Consider the following 24,474-nt stretch of genomic DNA (forward strand, 5'->3'; position numbering starts at 1 on the left):
AGACTTTTCACGGGGAATTATTTTCCAGGGGGGGGGGGTATTTTTCGTGAGGTGGTATCTCCTGGAGGTATTTTCAACAGGATACAACGACATAATCAAGCAAGAGATTCAATGCGACATAACCTGTAGAAACGGGTTGAATTACACCAGAAGAGGTTCTTGTAATAAGATCGACAGCCTTTGATATTCGTTTTGTATACGGTATTAAATAAAAAAAAAAATAAGTATTTTCAACTGAAAGCTAGGAGTAACATTAAAACTTAAAATGAACAGAAATTATGAAGTATATGAGGGGTTTTGCCCCCTAGTCAATACCTCGATCTTAACGCTAATGTTCGAATTTTGTTCGAATCACAAATCCCTGTTCGAATCACAAAGGCCGTTTAATTAGAATAAATAGATTTTTTGAAAGTACTATTAAAAAAATTAGCGTAAAGAGCGAGGTATTGACTAGGGGGCGAACCTCCTCCTATACGTAATAATTTCTGTTCGTTTTAAGTTTTAATGTTGCTCCTTACTTTCAGTTGAAAAAACTTGTTTTTTTTATTTTATGTCCTTTCCCCCAAGGAAACATCCTACATGGAAAGATCCTCCCACGTAACCCCCTCCTCTGAACACCCCCCCACAAGACAAAATCTCTCCTGAAAACGTCTGTATACTTCCCAATAACCAATAGTATATGTAAACAATGGAGAAAGTTCATAACTTGTTCATAGTTCATAACACGCATCCGTGATCTTTATTCTGGCAAAAAAAAAAAAAATTCCTCTTTTTAGCAGATAGGAGCTTCAAACATCTTCAGTGGGGTTTTCTGTTATGCTGAATCTGACATTTCGATTTTCATTTAGATTCTATCACTTTTAGGGGGTGTTTCCCTCTTTTTCGAAAATAAGGCATATTTTTTCAGGCTTGTAACTTTTGATGGAATAGATTAAATTTGACGGAACTTATATATTTGAAATCAGCACAAAAATCCGATTCTTCTTATGTATCTACTGGTATCAAAATTCAATTTTTAGAGTTTCGGCTACTATTGAACCAGGCCGCTCCTTACTTACAGTTCGTTACCACGAACTGTTTGATTAGCATGTCCTGTATTATTAGAGCAGACACACCACCAAGCAAGATTGAGAGTTTCATATTGCCATAAATTCTTTTTTCTAGTGGAATATTCTTTTGTATGTGTATTATACTTCTGGTGTTAAAAATTTTCACTTATTAATCACAACCTTATCAATCACATCACAACCTTTCACTTATTAATCACAACCTTGGTTGTTGTGTCTCTATTGCATTTGTTTTTGATCTTTTTCCCTTTGGAAAGTCAATTAAAGGAATGCCTTCATTAAAGTGGGTTTGTTGCCTACCATCAACAAAGGAAGCCCTTCTTCCCCATTTTTATTTTCTTTGATCGAAACATTTATGTCTAATCTACTATTGAAGTTTTTTTCTTTTATAGTCTCTTTTTCCCCCATTTACTTTTTAACTTTGTCAAAATTTAAAATATACTTTCTAATAAAGAAAAGACTTAAAAGTTTACTTGAATTTTGTGAGGTTATTTTCTTCTTTACTTTTAATAAGATCTAGTTATTAATTTACTATTATATACTTCTTCCTCTTTTACTCTTCTTTGCAGGATCATAAAATTACTCTCTAATACAGAAAAGGCGGAAATGTTTACCTGAATATATTCATCTTCATTTCTAAGATGTTCTGTTATAAATTCAACAGCCTCAGTTGCTCTATAAGCCTCTGGAGTAAGTAATATCGTATCAGAAGTATCACTGCCTCTCCTCGTGCCTCCAAATGCCTCTCGGTCTCGTTCAGAATTTGACGATCGTACTCCTGGGAAATCCCTAAAAGGATATTAAGATGTTTGAAAATAAAGTTTCGAAGCGACAGCCCAAAAAGCTAATTTAATCTTCACCAAGTTTTCCATTTTGTGGAAGCATGGGAGGAAATCACAATTAAATCAATTAGCGAATGAGTCTGTAGATCAGCAGTGCCTACTGGTGGTTTTTAGTTTCAAAGAAAAATAATTTTTATTAATAATAGTAACAAAAACACTATTTTATTACCCGTCAAAAGCAAACAAAATAGAAGGAGTGCATAAAAATACAAGAAAAAGAAGAGACGTAATGTATCCGTAATTAATACTTACTAGCACGAAAAGACTATCTAAACGGCAGGCTTAAACTTTGAGATCTAATTAAGCAGGGCTGAAGTTGGGCCTGTTATATTATTTTTCCTAATAAAAAAGAATTTTGGACTGGACAAAGCAGAAATTTAACGTACTTAAAGAAAACAGATTGAAGTTCACGTTTATTGCATTCGGGAAAAATTCTCCAAGAAGGAATCAAATGCAAAAATGGGGGAGGACAATTGCATTATAAAGCCGAGCTAAGCCTTGTCTGCTGAACCTTAACTTATTTGAAATAATTTTACTATACGCACAACCAATTCGCATCTGCGTGACAAGCAATCGGCGGGTTGTTTCCAGAGTTGAACCAATAGAAAGGCCAAGGTATGTAACGAACTGGAATGGCAAAAAACATATGCATTTCCAATGGAAAAAACATAGGCATTTCCAAGATCAATCGTAAAACTATCGGGGACTGATTCCCAATTGTAGCTTAACATGAGAGAAGGTACTGCATTTGATCAGGCAAAGCACACATGTAAGATTTTTGCATATGGAGGAGGAGGCTCAACGGTGACAAAACAGGTGGATCGTATGGAAAAAGTAGTGTATTACAGGGAAAATAAGAAGATACTGAAATTTTTAAAGTGGCAAAGACATAAAGGCTCCCTCTAGATACGTGTCCAGAGATAGAAGATATACATTTATTATACTGAAAGGGTGTTTTCAAATATTGGAAAATAAAAATTATCTAGATTGAGCTAAGTGTTCTTCAAACTGAATGTTTAAACATATTGAGTGTCGGGTTTAAACACGAACTATCTTGGAAAGAAAAATTTAAGACATTGCCCTTGGGAAATCACCTTTGAATATTATGAACCACTTCATTATAACAGTGCTTGTTTTATAGGATGAAAAGGCAAAAATAGGGATAGATGGTATGCTAGCCTAGGTAAATTTGGCGTATGAAAAGAAAACAGCAATGGCTACAAACTGCTGCAATTTTGCAGGTGTAACAATCTAGTTATAACCAATGCGGTGTTTAGTCATAAAATGGCCCATAAGTTAACATGGTATTACATGATGGTAAGAGCTGTTTTTACTGATTATGTTATTGTAAACTGAAGACTGGCAGGATCAATAATAGATTCTAGGGTATATAGGAGTACTGTTATTGATGTTAAAAGTAAAGATCACCCTCTAGATTTGTCTAGGGTTAATTTAAAGCTGAAATTTTGGAAGCATAACTACCTCCCGGGATGTTATGATGTTGGTAGACTCCAGGATGAGAATTTGAGAGAAATTTTCTAGGAGCAGTTAAATACTAAACTGAAGAGCTAAAAATTTTATAATGTAGAAGATGGATGGAATAATTTTAGGAAAACAATTTGTGAGTTGCTGATGCTGTCTTAGGGAAGAAAGATAGGAGCGCAACTTGGAATATTAGTGAAAAGCTTTATGTTTAATAGACAGGAGAAGGGGCTTGTATAGGATCTATCTGAGTGATAGATCTTATGAAAACAAAAGGAATGTAAAGAAAGTGGAGAAAAAATTATAAAATGAACTAAGGAAGTTTGAAGTGGAGGCCATGGATACAATGTCCGAGGATCTAAAAGATGCAGCTAGACAGCATAATAGCAAAATATAGCACTGGCATGTTAATAAATTGACAGAGAGTAGTCAATCTCGACTTGTCCCAGTTAAAGATAGGAAAGGCGCCACAAGTAGTGACAAGAAAAGATTGAAAGAGAGATGGGCAGAATATTTTGAGAATGTGCTTAACCGAGACAGAGTTGCAGTAAAAGATACATAAGAACTTGAAAAAGTCAGATACCTTGGATGAGAAGGAAGATTTGTTTTGTGAGGAAGAATTAGCAACAGTACCACAAGGATTAAGAAATAATGAGGCTCCAAGTGCTGATCGTGTGGTAAATGAGTTTCTTCAATATGGTGGCTCTGAGGTTAGAAATAAGCTACTGAAGATTATGAATATGATTTTGAAAAAGGGAAAGTACCTAGCAATTTTAGAAAAACCTTAATTAAACCACTGTATAAGAAAAGTGATAACACTGGGTGTGGTAATTATCAAGGCATTAGTCTGGTCTCTATAGATAGCAAATTACTTAGTAATATGATACTTTTTAGACTGAGAGATGCTGTCGACAAAGTTATAAAAGAAGAACAGTGAGGTTTTAGAAAAGGTAGAGGATGTATCGACAAAACTTTCACTCTTAGGTTAATAATTGAGAAGTGCCTGAGGTATCAAACACCTCTGGTCCTCAGTTTTAAAGATTATGAGCAAGCGTTCGATTCTGTTGATATAAGAACTTTAGCAAAGGTTATATCCTTGTATTGTATACCAGACAAATATATTAAAGTGATTGGTGCTATGTGCAAGAATAACACTGTTGCGGTTAAGGTAGGAAATGAGGTTAGGAGCTAGTTTCGCATTAAATCAGGAGTTAAGCAGGATTGTGTTCTTTCCCCTTTACTTATATCCTTTCGATAGACTTTGTTTTATGGAGCACAGGAAAGGCAAAGGGAGATCGTGGAATGTTTTGAAAGCTGATTGATAAATAAAAACTTGCGATTACCCAGTATGTTTATTAGTCTTAAAATGTTTTCAATAAAGCAATAAGAATAAGATCGTGGGGTCGAGAGCGTTCGAAGTTTTAATCTGCTCTTTACTTTCAATAAAAAAAAACTTAAGTTTGTCATTTATCATGCTGAGAAAAGAATTTAACGCCTTAGGCAAATACTGCCTCTGGAACCGAGAGGCGATTTTAATGTCCGTCGATATTTCTGAGCCGATTTGCTATTTCAGAATGCACATCAGCCCATGCAAAATCCATGTTTGAATCGATAATTCCGTTGCAATGGCAATCCTGTGCTCTGCAAACTATGAAATACTTACTTACATAAAGTGAAAATTGCAGTGGTAAGAGTGAAAGAGTGCAAGAGTGGAAGTGGTAAGGGTGAAAAATTGCAAACTATCTGCAGGGATTGGCATCCTTTATAATTAATAGATTCCCCACGCCTGACTTAGCCTAAAGCTAAGTGCCCTTGAAAAACGGGCCTGTTGACACATCAACGTCAACGGAAAACCCGATTTTAGAGAATTGGTTCCATGCGACTTGAAATTAAGTTGAGTAAAAACCGACAACCGAAAGATCATATGCGGATGATCGCTCTGTGGAAAAATCGTTCTGTGGACACTGAAATCTTTGGTGAGGGGCACCCACTTTGAGAAATCATGCACACCAGGTTGCGCCTTTTAAGTGTGGCAAAATTGTGGCATTCGCGGCGAACACTGTGGCAAGCTTGGTGGTTGGCTAGAAAGCCCTGAGAATATAGTATAACAAAGAATGCCCATTTTCAGAAAGCCTGCACAACAGGTGGTGAGTGTCAAGCGCTGTGAAAGTGATCCAAGCATAGTGAAAACTGTGGCAAGCGTGGCTGAAATTGTTCTAAGCATGGTGGAATTTTCTGGCACACATGACGTTCTCAGAAGTAACTAGGTGATGAAAAGTGGGTACCCCCTCGATGTTTGAAAGTTCCTAATAATGAATGTTCAATGATGCAAGCTTTGAGGCCGACAGTTACTTTTGTTGATCAACACAAACTAGAAAACGTAATAAAGCATAAAAGAATATTAACTGCATTTACTGCCTGCCTCGCAACAACTGTTGGAGAGTTCTAAACCAAAATTAGTGAACAAAAAATTTGTAAAAAACCACAAAACCGAGAATATGGGTGTAAAGCTAACTTTTTTAAGCATCAGAAAATTCCACTATCCACGGAAAATTCCCCCTATGGAAATCCCCCCCTCCCCGAGAAATGCCTCCCCCCTAAATAAAATAAATGAAAGGATAGTTAATAGAACTTTCAACTATACTGAATCAAATGGCCATCTCGAAATTTCAATTGGAGGTCATTTTGGGAAAAAAGGGGCGTGGGAGGGGGTCTAGTTGCCCTTTAATTCTTTTTCCTTAAAAAAAGGCATTAGCATAGAGCTTTTCATTTTCGCTCGGATGAGCCCCCTTTCGATCTTCTAGGATCATTTGTTCTATACGATCACCGCTGGAAAAAAATAAATAAACACACATTCGTGATCTTTCTTATGGCAAACAAATAAAAAATTCCACATTTTTTAGATAGGAGCTAGAAACCCTTACAGTAGGGTTCTTTGAAATGCTGAATCTGATGGTGTGATTTTGACTCTTGACTCTTTGGGAATTTATCGGCCCTTTTAACTTTATACCAAGCGCTAGTGAGCCCTTATATTTCCTATGGTTGTGTCATTTGGTCAAGTAGGCTTTATGGGAATTTTAGAAGAGCTAAAGTTTTTTTTTTAGTACTTTCAAAAGAGCTATCTATTCTAATCAAACAGTCTTTGTGATTCAGGGATTTGTGATTCAAACAAAATTTGAACTTTAGAGTAAAGAGCGAAGTACTGACCAGGGGGCAAACCCCCTCATATACGGAATAATTTCTGTTCGTTTTGAGTTTTAATATTGTTCCTTACTTTCAGTTGAAAAAACTTGTTTTTTTATTTAATTACATAATAAAGCGGTTTGTTTATTGAGTAATTATGTGGTAAATTCCATAGACACATTGTCTTGTTTTAAGCAATTAAAACTGCAACCCTTTCGCGCCCGACGTGACCTTTATGTCACGCAACTTTAGGAATTCTTCTTTTTTTCTACTAAAGACATCTAGTTAAATTTGGTATAATTAAATTTGCTGTTTCAAGAGCTGCAAGATGGTGGGTTGCACGATGGTGGTTGACCATCCTAGGGGCTATCAGACTTATTCTTGCCGGAGAGCATACAGTAAAACTGAAATAGTCAAATAACCTTGTTTATTTCGCCTATGGTGAGCTGTAATAGCTCGGGATTGTGTAATAGCTCGTTAGAATTCCCATTGTCTGTACAACATTTTGATGTAAATTTCAAATTGTTTTGTTTTCTCAGTGGACTACAAAAAGCAAAAAAACAGCTGTGACAGATAGGTCACGTTAGCATCTGCTGATTTCTGACCCGTGACATACATGTCACGTCAGCGAGTGCCGTTTTTTCATCCGTGACATTTATGACCCATCAGCAGGTACTGTTTAGCTACTAGTGGTTAAATATGGTTTTCTTGTTTATTGATAATCTTGTTAATGTTAATCTTGTTAACCCTACAGGCTTTCTTGGGCCTGGATACAATAACCTGGACATCAAATCTCTTGTTTCAGGTTGCCATGATGAAACGAAGGAACCTTACAGACTCACAAATCTTGGCATACCTTGACGAGGATATATCTGAAGATAATGGAGGGGACACTGACGTTGACGAGCAATACGGCCAAGCAGACAGGGATCCTGAGCTATTTGCGGAAGACCCTCTCGAAAATCGTTCCTTTCTCAACAGTTACGTAGAGCTACAACCCTTGTGTATCAACGATTTCGCTGAAATCGACACGTCTGATGTTGTCGTCTCTGACGTATATTTAGCAAGAACATCAAGCTCTTGTATTCCTGACAGCAGTTTCGAAATGGCTGAAGATATCCTTGATTCAGTTCCCCCAGAAGTCACTGCTTTACAGGACCAGGGTCTTCTCAACGAAGTTAGTATTGATCCTCTTGTAGGAGATCTTCTAGACGATGCCGATGCTGAGACTTCGTCTTTAAATGGCAGTGATATTCGTGATACTGAATCCAATTCGGACGACCTGCTATCGAACTTACTGCGGACTGGAACGAAATGCAAGACATAAGTGAGTGACTTCTCGGAGCCAACTGGACTTAACCTCGATTTCTTTCAAGATTGCGAGACCTGTTCAGACTACTTTGTCGAGATACTTGGGGATGAATTCCTTGACCTTGTGGGTTTTCAGTCAAACCTATATGCAACGCAGCATGGGAAAACCCCAAGACTGACAAAAGAAGAGCTCCTGACTTTCATCGTCATCAACCATTTCATGGGCTATCATCAGCTTCTATCGATTCGATCGTACCGGCAGTGCGATCCTGATGTTCATGTCGCCTTTGTTGCTACAGCAATGCCTCGCGATCGTTTCCTGCAAATCCTCAGATTCTTGCATTGTAGTGATAATACCAAGCGCCTTAAGGACTGCCAAGACAAACTGTACAAGCTTCGAGAAGTAATAGAACTGCTAAATATGCAGTTCAGCAAAGCAAACCATGGGACTCGCGAGCAAAGCATCGATGAAACAATGATCCTCTTCAAAGGGAGGTCATCATTAAAGCAGTACAATCCTCAAAAGCCTATCAAGAGAGGATATAAAATATTGCGTAGAGTAAGCAGCACTGGATTCATCCATCAATTTGAGGTATATCAAGGTAGCAAGGTCAACGCAGACCAAACATTTGCGCGATTTGGTTTAGGAGGCAGAGTGGTTTGTGAAATGACAGCTAGCCTCAAAGGAAAAGGCTATATTGTTATGTTTGACAACTTCTTTACTTCGTTGCCACTTTTGGAATACCTCTACACAGAAACGATGCATGCGTGTGGAACGATATGAGGACACAGAAAGGGCCTCCCGGTACTAAAAGAAGACAAAATGCTTCTTCGAGGACAGTTTGACTTCAAGGTCAGCTCGAAAAACACGAGAGTATTTAAGTGGAAGGATAATCGTACAGTTATGATGGCTTCGAACTACCACGGTAATGAAGGAGGGGAAGTTAGCAGAAAGCAGAAAGATGGAAAAACCATGCTAATAAAGTGCCCTCTCATTATTAAGGACTACAATCGGTTATGGGTGGGGTCGACAAGGCGGATATGCTTAGAGTAATCTACGGTCATGAGCATAAATCCATGAAGTGGTGGCATCGTCTTTTCTTCGGCTTCGTCGACATGGCAGTCTGCAATGCTTACGTTTCGTACCGCGAGAACCACTCGATGGCACTTCTTGATTTCAAAAGGCACGTTGTGCAGGCCCTTGTACTTTCAGTTTCTGCGAAGCCATCTAGGAACGGTAGGTCTCCCAGGAGTCCCAGGACGGTTTCGAGCACAAAACGTAGAAAGACGACGGAAAGTGTGAGTGCCGACATACGGCTGAAAAACCATGGCATTCATTGGCCTCGTCTTAGAGAGAAAAGACAAAGAGGTGAGATGTATTCCCTTAAAGGAATAGAGCGGAAGCCTTTTACTTATTGCCAAGCTTGTAGTTTGACCCTGTGTATTAGCAAGGAGACCAACTGTTTCCTGGAGTACCATGAAATCGAGTGAAATAAATCATTATGGTTAACTTGAAGACTTTCTTTTCTTTTCTTATCCACTTTTGCATATTTTTTTGAGTATTTGCATATTGTTTGGTAAGCAGTAAGCGCTGACAGGTTAGTTATGTCAAGGACTGAAAAGTTTCCCTAGCTGACGGGTCATATCTGTCACAGATCGAAAAACCGCAGTCACTGACGTGCCATCTATGTTACAGTAGAAAATCTCATACTTCGAGTTGAGTGACGTCTTTTTAACCATCAGATTCATGATCAGGAGCATCAGATTAGTTGAAAATGAGTCTTCGATAATTCTGGTCTTGCAAAAACAAGGTCCCCGGCACGAGAGGGTTAATGTTGGAAAAATTATAGATTACCAAGCTGCAGTTTTCGCCTATCAATGTTGGAATAATGTATCAGTGTTTCCTTTGGGCATGGTCCAGAAACAAGTAGGCGAGCCCAAAAAGTAAGTAGACTGGAAGTGGAAACGGTTTCAAGTAAGTAGAAAACAAGTAGTTTATGCATAGATTATTTGAAGAATTTGGATAAGAGATTAGACGTTTTGAGGCTCACATATGGCTTTTGTCTTATAACCAACTTTCATTGTAAAACCGGCAAAAAATAGAAAGGGATAATATCCGATAAAATACTGGCTAGCTAAGCTAAATGCGTTCGGACCAAAAAACATTTCAAATGTTTCCGGCTATAAAAGGCGGAATTTACTTAAAATCACTACTTCACATTTCAAATATAAAGAGAAAATATCTGCTTTGGTATTCTGAAGCTGTCAGGTTAGATTTAACACGCTTCAAACGCTTTTTAAGCGAGTCGTCAACGACCATGTGATTGTGGCCGCCTTTCCGTTTTAGTCCGCACTTCGTCTGAAGAGGGGTGCGAAGGGTGACACTGGGTAGCCGATTACGCTTTTCTGTCTTGATCGATTTTAAGAGACTAAACAGTCTTTCTTGGCCATACTCTTGACTTTTTCACTTCTTTCTGCGAATTGGGGACCAGACATCAAATCCGAAAGGCGGCTTTCGGCGTTCAAACCAAGATACACATGGTTAAGCTTATGGTAAATGTCTTCACTGACCCCGCCTACAACCTTGATGTTTTTTGGTTCCAAGGGTAAGAAGCAGCAAGGAAGTTCATGCAGAATGTCTTCACTACAGATTATACTTCTTTTTCCAACTTGAATAAAATGGTTGCCTCACTCTGGAAAAGCGTATTGAATTCGTTGAATATTCCAATAGTATATTCTACCAACTCCATCAGTACCCGCTGATAGGGATTCCTTAGCGTCGATAAAACCTGGCCGTTAGTGTTTCAACGATAAAAACAGCCCAATTAGAGTTTTAAAACTGGCAAATTTACTCTTAAAAATACAAAATTGAAAGGTTTAGATTTCAAACCTAAAAACGGAAACTGGGGGACAAATTTCAAAAGCCGTCACTTTCAAGCACACCTCAGATTCTAAATACTCCATCGCCTGAATTGTTTCGTAAATACGAGTTGCAGCTGTTTTTCTTCATTGATTGTTTTTTACTTTTTCAATATATCTGAATTTTATGACCTGAAGACCATTGATAAAATTTAAAGCTGGACTTCGGACTTTTCAATCATACTATGAAAACGAAAGAAAGGAGAAAAAGACAGAGAAAAGAGGAAAAGAGAAAAAAAGAAGAAAAAAGATTGTAAAAATCCTATTGATTATCCTCCTATAGTAAATATCGATGCTTGATGGTGTGCAGACGGCTGTACTCGCACGCGCAAAAATTTTTTTTAAGCATTTAATATAAACAGATGCGATTTAGTAAATTTCTCCTCTCAGATTTAGTAGATTCTTCCGAGCCAGGGTGGCAACACTGCTGACAACCGTGGTTGTAACCACTGCTCAAGCTGATATCAGAGATCAGAGTTATCGTCTCTCTAATTTTCAGCTTTTCAAAAATTCATTTCTAAAAAGTCTAAACGTCTAAGAGATAATAAACTATAGAACATGGTAAAGTAAATTTGAGGTAAAATTATTCTCTATTTACTAACAGTTCTTTTGACAATGTTACATATATTATAAACAGTTTTTTTTTTATAATAAAATTCTACATTAAAAATATTATTCAATTTATATCATAACGATTTATAGCTTAAAAATACATTTAAAATGACATAAAACACACACTATAGAAATTTAAAAGCTGAAACATCTATGTTGCAACATTGATGACGTAGATCAAGATGCTGCTTAGACTTTATACAACAGGTTTTTTTTCCTATTATTGATGTGGTTTCCGAGACCATGGGCAGTGAAATGTGTCTGGTGCTTTCTCCCTTCGCCTTATTCTGTCTTCTTTTTTTGTATTTATTTCACTGATTTTTTCTTTTTGTTTTTGTTCGTACAGTTATCTGTGTACATTTTTTTTTACGACAAAGTGAATTTGGGTAGAGATTGCAAAAGTTGTTTACACTAGTCTGTTTTTGTAATATATTTTTGGACAATACCTTCGGAGTTCCAGAAGGAAAAAGAGATAGTTAGGTACATAAGCGTCAGGTTTGTGCATTTTATGGTAAAAGCATAAAATTTGGCAGACATGTGCAGAAAAATATGGAGAATCTGACTGGGTTCAGAACCACATTTTCCGACGCGATTATCACGCCGTTTTGTGTTTTTTCGCGCGGGAAAAAATAGCTCACTTTCAGAGTGGAAATTTTTTCCGATCAGAGGGTCTTTTCTGACTTTCTTTCTTGATCCCAAAAATGTGCTTACTTTTTTTGTCCGACTCATGATTACTGAGTTATCATCATTTTCATCACTACGCTCCATGCACTTCTTAGTAATTTCCGCTTTCTGACTTTGTATTTTTCATCGTAATCGCATAGATTTTGGTGAATATGTTAAGGAAAACTTGAAGAATTGACTAAGTCGCAAATTCAAATTTTTATCCGCGGTTCTGCACTACTTTGCGCTTTTCCGCGCGAAGAAAAAAAACGCGAATTTTGAGAATGAACGACGACCAAGTTTAACATCTCTTTTCTGACTAGTTCGAGTCTCTCTATTCCCAAAATGCGGTTATTTATGCAGTCGGATTTTTGGTTCAGGAACTACCAGTTTCATAACTACGGTTTCTATGCCATACTCTAACAAGAACTCATGCCCTCCCTATAGCATTCCGAAGGAGATCATACGTTTTTGGTTGTACGTAATTAATTACCGTTTCAGATCTCCTCAATAAGCTTTCCGTAAAAAAAACATTTATTCAACTCAAACAGCTTGACTTAAGGAACTTGGAACGTAAGAAGCATGCTATTATGATGATAAAATGTAGAAAACTAAACTACTTCATTTATTTCAAAATAGTTAAACAATCACATGGATCATAGGAATGGAATAGCCGATTTCAACTTGTCTCATTATAAAGATTGCTACAAAAAGAAAATGAGGTTCTCACGGACAGGATACAGGTCGAAATCGGCTTCTGGCAATTAAAGCGACAAAAAGTGCATTACTGATTGTACTGATTATCACAACCTTTGCACGAACAGAGATCTGTTCATTTAAGGGAAGCTTTTGCACATTTGCACCTGTTTTTGCACTTTGTTTAACAGCCATATTTGAGTAGTTCTTTGAAAATTGTCGCTGCCTCAGGAAGATTAGTCCAGAAAGGCTCCCAGCTTGCGTCATGCTTCAGCCAGCCGTATAAACCTGGAGCCAGTGGGAAAAGTTCCGGACAACACGATGATGCCCATGTCTGGGCCTGCGAGTAAGGGCGTTTGGTATGCTGCTCGAAAGCAGCCGCTGTGGGGGGCAGTCTTTCCATTCTGGATTTTTTTTTTCGTGTGAAAAGCTCCTTCCGTAGACTGTTCACTTCAGACAAGCCGCTTTATTTTTTGTAAGGAATGACGACGAATCACTGGATATCTGTAAGATGATTATCTATGAGCGGGGCTCCAGATATACTCAGAGTAATGAAAGTCGAAAGAATGGATTCCACAGCTTTCCAGGTCTTCCAAACACCATGCTTTCCATGAAAAACAAAAGGTGAAGTCTTATCGTATCCAAAGAAGGCATGCAAAAGAAAAGGTTGCGAGGCCTTTCAGGTCCTAGACGACAAGTAATATCGTGAATGGGCAGTATTTTCGTCTTTGCTTCATGCCGATCGATGACAAACAGGTTTTCAATCTGAAGCTGGTGGAACAATGCTGTTACAATCACAACTACGTCAGAATCCACAGTTCTGATGGCTATGAAGTTATAGTCACACTGGGCCTGATGGAAGGCATGGAGTAGCACACGAGTGTCGCCTTCTCCGTGGTTGGTAAGTGTGTGGCCTTCGCGAAAAGCGATACCGCGCGTTGAAATAACTGTGTCTCCAAGAGTGGCCACTACAAAGATGTCCTGCAATTCCTGGCCTACCATAGTCACCAAAAAATGGAAGAGTCGACTCTTGTTCTAAGTTGATTTAAAAAAGTCACGCTATTTCATCCGAGGAACGGGGGTTCGGTCTGTGATTTTCACGGCTTAAGACGAAGTTCCTCTGTGTTCATGCGTTTTTAAAACTGCTTCTTTCAAAGCGGAAATATCATAAGACATTTTGTTTGTGCGCAAATTTTCAAGAAATTTGTCTGTGCGCGACTCAAATACCTCATATCGCTTTTATACTTAAGCAGAAAAGACTATTAGTCACGTGGTAAGACTTTAAAAAACATCAAGACATCACAGGAGCGGCAAAAATATAGTCTTCTGAATATTGTATGTCATGATACGAAGACATTTATAAAAGGAAACAGCACTTATCAATGGTAAATGGTACGTTACTTGTTCTCTATTCATATGCTTTCTCTTTAAAAAGTGCGTGCCACGTGGATTTTCTTCTTTTCTTTGTTAAACCTGCTAGCGATGTGGGGTATTTCAAATCGCGTTTTTAAACCCGCAAATGGTCGATTCATTCAGACCACAGTCGTCCCATGCACATTAAAGTGAACCAAAGTTTGTAATGTAGAAGTATGAAAGACAGTCTACACCCGGTGATGATGAAAGTAATGATAACTCAGTAAGGATGGCTGGATATTAACGAACCATTATTACGGATGGTTGGATAGTTGGCACTTTTTCTGAGTCAGAATACTCGATTTACCCATGAAAGATACCCTAAGCGCATCTACTAGCTCAGTATACAGAAAAGAGTACGACCCGCGATGATGAAAATGACGATAATTCGGAAACTACTGATCTGATTCCAAAAGTGGGCACACGTTCAGAATTAACAGACCTGAATAAACCAGAAACGACCCTTCAAACGTCCAAATCCTTCAGTTTCAAAAATACACAATTTTCCACGCGGAAAACACACGGTGAAACGTGGAAAAACGTGCTCAGAAAATTTAGATCTGTCCCCAGTCAGATTCTCTGTAATTTTATACATATGTGTGCCAATTTTCGTGCTATTACCATAAAATGCACAAACCTTATAGAAATCGGCACTTATGTACCTAACTAAGAGGCTATGGACCTATGATTCCGTTTTAAAAAGTATGTTTTAATTAATTAGGTTAATTTAATGACGCATTTTTGCAAGCCAATTACATTCTTAAACAAACGAAACAAATTGAAAAGCAAAAAAAAAGAGTGGCTACCTTAACGATTAGCTACGGGACATTTTTTTTATTTTCTCGGACAGGGGATTAATGAAGTAGAATAATCTAAGAGAGAAGGAAGCTTGGGGTATAAGATGAGAAGATCGAGGTCTTAGGGGATGATAAAGGGTTTACAACAGGGGCGCCAATAAGGGGGGGCAGGGGGGGGGGGCCATGGCCCCCCCCAGACTTTGAAAATTACCTTCTTATTTATATTTCAAAGCTATTTTCTATTTTAGCTATGTGCTATATTAAACCAGCAACTGGTCCAATAAATACTACCAACAAACTGGTGCCCTAATTATATAATCTTGTTTTGAAATGTCTAAGAGCGAGCGCGTCTACACTATTTTATTTCCGAGTAGGGTTCATTCAAAACTAAGCTTCATGTGGTCAGTACCCGTTTCGTTATTGTTCTTGTGAAGAATTTGTTGTAAACTATGAGTTTTGTATATTCCCTTTTTTAGTAGCTGGGAAAGGAAATATGTTCTAGGGTTTCAAGGGGGTTTTGGTCAGCAGATTCTTGACGTTGTTGAATAGTTTATGGGATGACTAGTCCCAGTGGAGTGTATGGGACTGTCCTGAACAGGAAATGTAAGTGATTGGTTTATGGGGTTTCTAAGCGGGGTAGTTTCACCGTGGTGTATGTGTGTGTTTTTCTATGTGTTTTTATAAGTGTTTCTTCTGTTCTTCTCTTGCCGTGTCTGAGTGAAGTCCTTGTCTAAAATTCGTTTAAATATGATTAAAAAGCGACAACACACTTTGGATTTTTTTTCGGTGAAAATGAAGAAGAAAAATGAAAAAACTTTAGTGCAAGAAACTGGCAATAGTGTCAGCGACCAAATTCTCGGGTTAGTTGAGATAAATTCCCCCACTTGTGACAGAATTTTGGAAACAAGCAGAACAATAAATGGCTCAGATCAACATGAAGGTTCGGTCTGCATCGTTGAACTCCTTGCAGGTTCCAGTAGCAGTCAAGAAACTCTCTCAGATATCTCTAGGACTCGTCACGACAAACCAGCTCAACCTATTCTTGAGAGATATCCAGCTTCCACTTCTAACGGAAGGAAATTCAGTGCACATTATTATAAGACTTATGAATGGATTGAATACTCAAAAAATTTGAATTCCGTGTTTTGTTTTGCTTGCCGCCATTTTTCAATGGGGACTCTAAGAGCTGGAGAAACTGCTGGAAAAAGGGCTTTCATTGAGTCAGGATTTTGCAAGTGGAAAGACGGTTCTGCTCTATTAAAGTAACATGATGGTTCTGAAAGACGTAGGCATTGTATGTCAGCATGGACGGAATTTAAGATAATGAGTACTGATACTTCGAAATCTGTAGCGAATGCCTTAATTCAATCCAGATCTCAAGATGTTCAGGAAAATAGACATCATGTGAAGTACATTTTTCGCGCTATTTGCTTTCTTGGCCGCCAGGGTCTTGCTTTGAGGGGTCATGACGAATCAGAAACATCGCAAACCGGGGTAATTTGGTTGAATTGATGGAGGAAATGTCTAAAGGCAACGAAAAGCTGAAGGCCAAGTTACAGCGCCGATATGGTCACTATTGCAGTCATCAGTACCACAATGACGCAGTTACACTGATGGGAAATGCCTTGCGCCAAGATATTATTTCAGAAGTAAAATCAGCTAATTACTTTGCTATTCTTGTTGACAAGACAAAAGGCGTTTCTAGAAAAGAACAATTAACGATCCTGCTCAGGTACATATCAAATGGAAAAGTAGTGGAGCGACCAATCGGCTGCTATCACATGCACAAATTAGACGCCGAGAGCTTATCCAGCTCGATTTGTGAAACTATAGAAAAGCTTGGTGTAGATTCAATGCTGTGTATTGCCCAATGTTATGATGGCGCATCCGTTATGAGTGGGGAATTTAACGGAGTTCAAGCAAACTTTAGGGAGAAGGTGCCTCATGTAGTTTATGTACACTGTCACGCCCACAGACTAAACTAGGTTTTGACTGACTGCCTAAAAAATATCGGCAAACTTTCTGAATTTTTCTCTGTGGTGAAAAGACTTTACGCATTTATATCGTGCAGCAATACTCGTCACGAGCTCTTTGTGGAATACCAGCGTATTAGCGGGCAAAAAGTCTTGGAGCTAGAGAGGACTGTCCAGACTCGCTGGTTTTACGCAGTCCGCTCTATTTCGAAGGTGAAGGCCAGATTTGATTGTATTGTTGCTGTGCTTGCCGCAGTCTCTGATAGTTCCAACGGCAAGGCAGCGTGTGAAGCAAAAGGACTACTGGACAAAATCAACTCTGCCTCTTTTGTTTCAACTTTACACATAATGGAAAAAGTATTAGTCATTGTAAATTGTTTATCAGAGCAACTTCAATGTGGAAGTTTTTTGATTTATAAGGCACTTGCACTGATTTCTGGAACATATGAGACAATCCAAAAGATGAGAAATAAAAACGAATGGAACAACTTGAGCAAAAACATATCTGAATTCTTGGCTTTAAACGATATCCATGAATCGAAATCTCCACAATCTAAAACCAGTGCTCTAAGCAAGAGAAGTCAAGCCAATTCCATTCATCTTAAAGACTTTCTTTCAAAGTCAACAACCGGTAAACGCAATATCAGTCAGCCAGTTGAATCAAACTGCAGTAAGCTTCTGTACTTTGAGGTAATAGATCGTTTCACGAGTGAGATGGACCAACGTTTCATGCAGAATATGCCTCTGCTCGATGCTTTATCTGCCTTCGACCCCTCAAGTTCCAATTTTCTCGAATTTTCGAAAGTGGAAAGAGTTATGTGTCATTATCAAGAGATTCTCGGTGCCGATGACCATGCCATAGAATACCAGCTTTCTCTTGCACAGCTGCATCTGTTAAAAAGTGATATTTCAAAAATGGATCTTCTTCGAGCTATCGAAATCTTATCCGACCTCCCAGTTGCCTATTCTGCAGTGCTAAAACTAATGAAGCTAGTTGCTACTTTGCCTGTGACCACTGCCATTAATGAACGATTCTTCTCAGCATTAGAGCGTGTGAGAGACTATCAGCTATTGACACTGGGAAACGACAGACTGAGTGATCTCATGATAATGGCAGTTAAAAAAGAAGAGTTAAAGAAACTGGATTTGGATAGATTAGTTGACAATTTTGGCAAGCAGTGACCTCACCGCTCTCTGCTTTGTTCTGTATGTTTGCTCAATGTTGTTCTTTTTTTTTGAACCTTAATTAAAAAAAATCGAAAAAAAATCCTTGCCCCCCCCTACATTTTCGTGACTTGGCGCCACTGGTTTACAATGCGTTTTCGATAAGAAGAGGTGGATGAGGAGGATTTCCTGACAAAAAGATCAATTCCTTCAATATGTCATGCGTTAAATCATAAAGTATTAAACATGAAAACATTATACAGTAACCTGAAATCCAACGGAACCTTCCGTTAAACAACTTCAAGTATAATTCTTGGCTAATCTTGTCAAGATTGTCTTGAGCACAAATGTAAAAGTAAGAATATTATAACATTCGGAATACTGCATTCGAAATGGTTTATGGCCCATTACTGAAAAAAATACACATGAATGTGCATTGTCAGTTTAATATACATATACTGATATTTAGCAATCAAGATGTCAATATTATTTGACTTATTAAAGTTATAAAAGTAATAACATTCATATTTTTTCATCAAAGTGCAAATATGTTCTGGCTTTGGGAAGGCATAGGGGTTTTTGAGCCCAACTCATGTTAATTTCTGCTTGTTTCGAGTTTGAATCGGTATTTTATTGTAATTTCTGTTCGTTCTAGGGTTCATTTTTGCGCATTTTTGGTTTAATGGAGTTCTTTACTTTTCTTTGAAAAATTTTTTTTTGGGAAAAAGCTTTTTTTAATTAATTTCTGTTCGTTTTATATTGACATAGTTTTTTAACAATTTTTAACAACCAACACCCTTTTAAAATCTAGACCCAAATAGAAGTGTTTAATTTAGTTTTATACCTCCTCTAGTTGACCTGAAATGAACAACTTGATACCATTCGCAAAAAAATCTGTTTACTTTCTTTGATAGCTTAGATAAACTTACGCTATTTTGGTTTGGTTAAATTTTAAGAGCAGAAGTAGCCCTGAAAAATTGAACATAATACCCTCAATCGTTCTTGGGATACTGCTGAGATGCCTTATTGGGAATTAGCATTAACACAGTGCATTTTTATTTAATCTCAAGGCAACATTTAGTTTTTAAGGAAAATGGGCAAATGGGGGTGGGAGGGGGATTAGTTGCCCTCCTATCACTTTTGATTATTAAAAAGGGCATCAGCCCTTTCTATTTTCAATCGAATGAGCCCTTTTCAAAGTTCCTACGATAGCTCCTTCGATACGAAGTGCCCTGGTCTAAAAAAAAAAAAAAAAAAAAAAAAAAAAAAATTTTACCCACATTGATCTTTACTATAAAATTATCAAGCCTTCCAATCACTTTCGACTATTAAAAAGGGCACTAGGCCTTTCGATTTCTAATTGAATGAGCCTTTTTTGAGTTTCTACGACAACGCTTTCTACAAACAGGTTATATGCCTCCAGGGCATAAATTACAACCCTTACCCTAACGGCTGTTAGGAAGGTTGCCATCCTCAAAGAACTAATTTCCAGAACTTTAAACTACGTTAAACAAAATGGGTGTCTCAAAATTTTTATTGGATGTTTTTGGGGAAAGGGTGGGCGTGAGAGGGCGTTAGTTGCTCTCCAATCACTTTTAACTATTAAACAAGGCACTAGCCCTTTCAATATCCAATCAAATAAGCTCTTTTGCAGTTTCTACGACAACGCTTTCAATAAAAACCTTATATACCCCTAGGGCATAGCTTACAACCCTTGCCCTGAGGACTGGGGGGTGGGGATTGTCATCCTCAAAGACCTAATTTCCAGAACTTTCTGCTATGTTCAACAAAATGGCTATCTGAAAGTTTTGATCGGATGTGTTTGGGGGAATGGTGGGCGTGAGAGGGCGTGAGGGGATTTCCAATTGAATGAGCCCCTTTTGAAGTTTTTACGACAACACTATCTATAAGAATCTTATATGCGCCAAGGGCATAACTTACAACCTTTGCCCTGGGGGTTCGGGGGGGGGGGGTTTAACATCCTCAAATACATAATTTTCAGAACTTTCAACTACGTTAAACAAAATGGCTATCTCTAAACTTTGATTGAATGTGTTTGGAGAAATGGTGGGCGTGAAAGGGGGGTTAATTACTCTCCACTCACTTTCGACTATTAAAAAGGGCACTAGCCCTTTCAATTTCCCATCAAATGAACCCTTTTTAAAATTTCTTCAGCAACTTTCTATATAAACCTTATATGCCCCCAGGGCATAACTTACAACCCTTGCACTGAGGGCTCTGAGGGGGTTATCATCCTAAAAGACCTAATTTCCAGAACTTTCAACTATGTTGAATAAAATGGCTATCTAAAGATTTTGATTGGATGTGTTTCGGGATAAGGTAGGCGTGAGAGGGGGGTTAGTTGCCCTCAAATCACTTTCGACTATTAAAAAGGGCACTAGTCCTTTGAATTTCCAATCGAATGACCCCTTTTTCAAGTTCCTACGCCAAAGATTTCAATAAAAACTTTATATGCCCCCAGGGCATAACTTATAACCCTTGCCCTGGAGACTTGGGGGGGGGTCCTGCTCAAAGGTATAATTTCTAGAACTTTCACCTGCGTGGAATAAAATGGTTATCTCAAAATTTTGATTGGATGTGTTTGGGGAAATGTTGAGCGTGGAAGGGGTGTTAGTTGCCTTCCAATCACTTTCGGCTATTACGAAAGGTGCTAGTCCTTTCATTTTCCAATCGAATAAGCCGCTATTGTAGTTTCTACGAAATCGCTGTCTATAACTACCTTATATGACCCAAGGGCATAACTTACAACCCTTGCCCTGAGGGCTGTGGGGGGTGGGTCGTCATCCTCACAGACCTAACTTCCAGAACTTTCAACTACTTTGAACAAAACAGCTATCTCAAAATTTTGATGGGATGTGTTTGGGGAAAAGGTTGGCGTGAAAGGCGGGTTAGTTACCCTCCCATAACTTTCAACTATTAAAAAGTTCACTAGCCCTTTGAATTTCCAATCGGATGAGCCTTTTTTGAAGTTTGTACGACAACGCTCTCTGTAAAAACCTTATATGTCCCCAGGGCATAACTTAGAGCCTTCGCCCAGAGGGCTTTGGGGGGGGAGGGTTCGTCATCCTCAAAGACCTAATTTCCAGAACTTTCAACTACGTTGAAAAAAATGGCTATCTCAAAATTTTGATTGGATGTGTTTGAGGAAAAGGTGGGCGTGAGAGGGGGGTTAGTTGCCCTCCAATCACTTTCGACTATAAAAAGGTCACTAGCCCTTTGAATTTCCAATCGGATGAGGCTTTTTTGAAGTTTCTACGACAACACTTTCTGTAAAAACCTTGTATGTCCCCAGGGCATAACTTACAACCATTGCCCTGAGGGCGGTGGGGGAGTGTCATCCTCAAAAACATAATTTCTGTCTGGAAATCAACTACACTGAACGAAATGGCTATCTCAAAATTTTGATTGGATGTGTTTCTGGAAATGGTGGGCGTGGAAGCGGTGTTAGTTGCCTTCCAACTACTTTCGGCTATTAAAAAGGGCACAAGCCACTCCAATTTCCGATTGAATGAGTCCTTTTTGAAGTTTCTGCGACAACTTCTTCAAAATGAAGTGGCCTGGTCTAAAGGAAAAATAAATAAATAACACATTGTACCAACATCGTTCTTATATGCCCCCAGGGCATAACTTAAAACCCTTACCCTGAGGGTTGTGGGGGACTGTCCTCCTAAAAAACATAATATTTATCTGGAAATCTATTATGCTGAACAAAATGGCTATCTCAAAATTTTGATTGGATGTGTTTGTGGAAATGGTGGGCGTGGAAGTAGTCTCAGCTGCCTTCCAATCAGTTTCGACTATTAAAAAGAGCACTAGTCATTCCAATATCCGAGTGATTGAGCCCTTTTCGAAGTTTCTAAGACAACTCCTTCGATACGAAGTGCCCTGGTATGGAAGAAAAAAAATTAAAATAAATAATACATCGTGCCAACATCGTTCTTTAACTTAGGCAGCGCTATTGCGCTGCCTATGATAAGTGTCCTCAATGCATATGAAACGAGGAATGCAGATAACTTCGTAGTCGAGTATCGAGATGCCACACGTGCCGGGTTCACGATCCGTTATTTAGCTCCGGATATTTGGAACGAATTAACAACTAGCATTAGGGAGGCTGAACACACTAGTTTGTTTAAAAAGAGACTGAAGAAGTATTTTTTGAATGAGGAAATCTAGTGTGTTCATTTTTTTTATTACTGAATTTAAATCATTTTTTTGTGGAAGGAGAGGGGGATTTAATTTATTTAGATTTTGTTTTTCTTCTTATTTGAAAAAGATATGCTGAGAGAGCGAGCATTTTTTGTTTTTATTTGATTGTGTAGTTGGCTGAGAGTTAAAGGGTTGCAGCCGTCTTTTATTAGGTGCATTGTGCCTTCCTCGGGCAGTTGCGTGTTTAATGTTTATTATATGTGTTTTGTAAACAAAATAGTCAATAGTCAATCAGTTCCAAAACCAGGCCGGTAGTCTCAGGCTCAAAGCTTTTGATGGGTAAATTAAAATTAATTTTATATGTTTGGGATCAGCATGTATATCCAATTCCTTTAATGAATACATTGATATCAAAATTCTGCTTTTAAGAATTTTTGTTACTATAGGGCTGAGTCGCTCCTTACTGAAAGTTCGTTACCACAACTGTTAGATTTACAGAACTAGCTTAATAAACGAGGTTCCTTAGATGTACTTGACAATATTTCATTTTTTCGGCAGACGGATAAATTCACCAAACGAATAAACCTACCAAACTAATAAGTTTACCTATTTTTTCTGCAAACGAATAAGAGTACCACCTACGTTAATTGAATCCAGCAATTTCTATATATAATTTAGGACATATTGCAGAGGATACCAGTAGGTCGTCACTATCATATCTAAAGATCGCATCAGGGATTTCCATAGTTGTGATATAATTGACAAAACAGTTTACTAAGCTGTTTTCAAAGGGAGTATAATCAGGACGATGAATATCCAATCAACTTCGATGATCCTCTGCGCTGCCCTGCTGGTCCTCTTTTGAGACTTTGGATAATTGCCAAAATAAGTTTTAGCGATTATCTCAGATACGCAGTAATGTCAGGTTCGATTCGAGGTGTCGTAGATTTAATGAAATACCTTTCATGCTCAAAGTCTCTCCATCTCTAAACTTAGAACGGTTGAATCTCAATTCCGTTCTAATAACAAATCTTCCGCTTTTTTAATCTAGTTTAATAACTTTCATCTCCCTTTTAGTCCCATCGATAAAATAAGTCGTTTGTTCTGAAAATATAGGTTCCTTCTGCCATTTCAAGCCATCCAATATAGCGTGTCTTTCGCAACTAAAGGGAAAATTAAATTTCCCGACAAAATATTCTCACTGGAGAAGCCACAGATGGAATTTATATCACCTCTTAGCCCTGATAAACGCAAATCATTTTAATCATATTCAAAAGCGAAAACTTGTTTTGAAAGTATTTGTATTCAAGAAGGTTAGCACTAAAGTTGGGGTATGGTATCCGTGCTCGAGCGCATGGGATCTAAATTGGGGTAGTAACCATGTAATTTTGAGACCCAAGGGTATCTAAGGTTTAGATACCATCTTGCTAATCCTGGTATCCCAGGAAAACCAATAAATGAACTAAAACGTGATAGTATCTCTCGGTAGGCAAGCTAGACGGATATTGGAGATATCTGTATAGCAGAAATAAAGCTGAAGTTCTGTTGACATAGGATTGGTTAGGATCTCAAAGGAGGGAGGGTAAGTGTAGTAAACTAACGAAGATTTATCTCAGTTTTTTTCCGGCTCCTATGATAATGGTTTTAACAAGTAATAATCCCACTGATACCCTCTATTAATGGACCTTCTATTATGGTATCTAAATCAATTTACTGATTTTTCTGAAAACTTAAACTACCAACTAATAACTCCACAGATGCATTGTATTTTTTTTACCGGTAATATCTTCAAATATACTACTATAGCAAAACTCATGGTAATAAGCCGTAAGTAATGATCGAATCATATTAATAGTCATCGCAATTCTAATGAAAAAAATGATTGTAGCATGCAAATAAAATTTTCTCATGAAAAGATACTAGGATGAAACACCTTTCAGGAATAATACGATCATGATGGAAATTATAAGATGAGATTTGCAGTGGTACAAAATGGCACCAAAGACAAAGATTATTCAATAAATCAGAAAATGAACTATTTTGACACCGTGTTGCTACAGGAACATCTCTAGCTGGCTGTAAGTGTCAGTTCACTAAACAGAAGTAACGAACATGTAGTTTATGCAACCAGTGCCAGACGTACGAGGGGTAGACTTTCCGTAGGGGTTTTATGTCTTGTGAGTAA

At 38.1% G+C, this 24,474-nt stretch overlaps 1 protein-coding gene across 1 annotated transcript in view; it reads right to left on the minus strand.

The window, feature by feature from the left end:
- Positions 1 to 24,474, minus strand: part of LOC148940168 (acetylcholine receptor subunit beta-like 1) — a 169,371-nt gene that overhangs the window by 75,608 nt on the left and 69,289 nt on the right. Inside the window, exon 5 of the mRNA XM_089106088.1 lies at positions 1,682 to 1,856. Coding sequence (XP_088962214.1) covers positions 1,682 to 1,856 — 175 coding nt within the window. The remainder of the gene's footprint in view (positions 1 to 1,681; positions 1,857 to 24,474) is intronic.

This window comes from Artemia sp. Qi Xiang Cuo, chromosome 20, assembly GCF_049724085.1.
Source record: "Artemia sp. Qi Xiang Cuo chromosome 20, ASM4972408v1, whole genome shotgun sequence".
NCBI lineage: Eukaryota > Metazoa > Arthropoda > Branchiopoda > Anostraca > Artemiidae > Artemia > Artemia sp. Qi Xiang Cuo.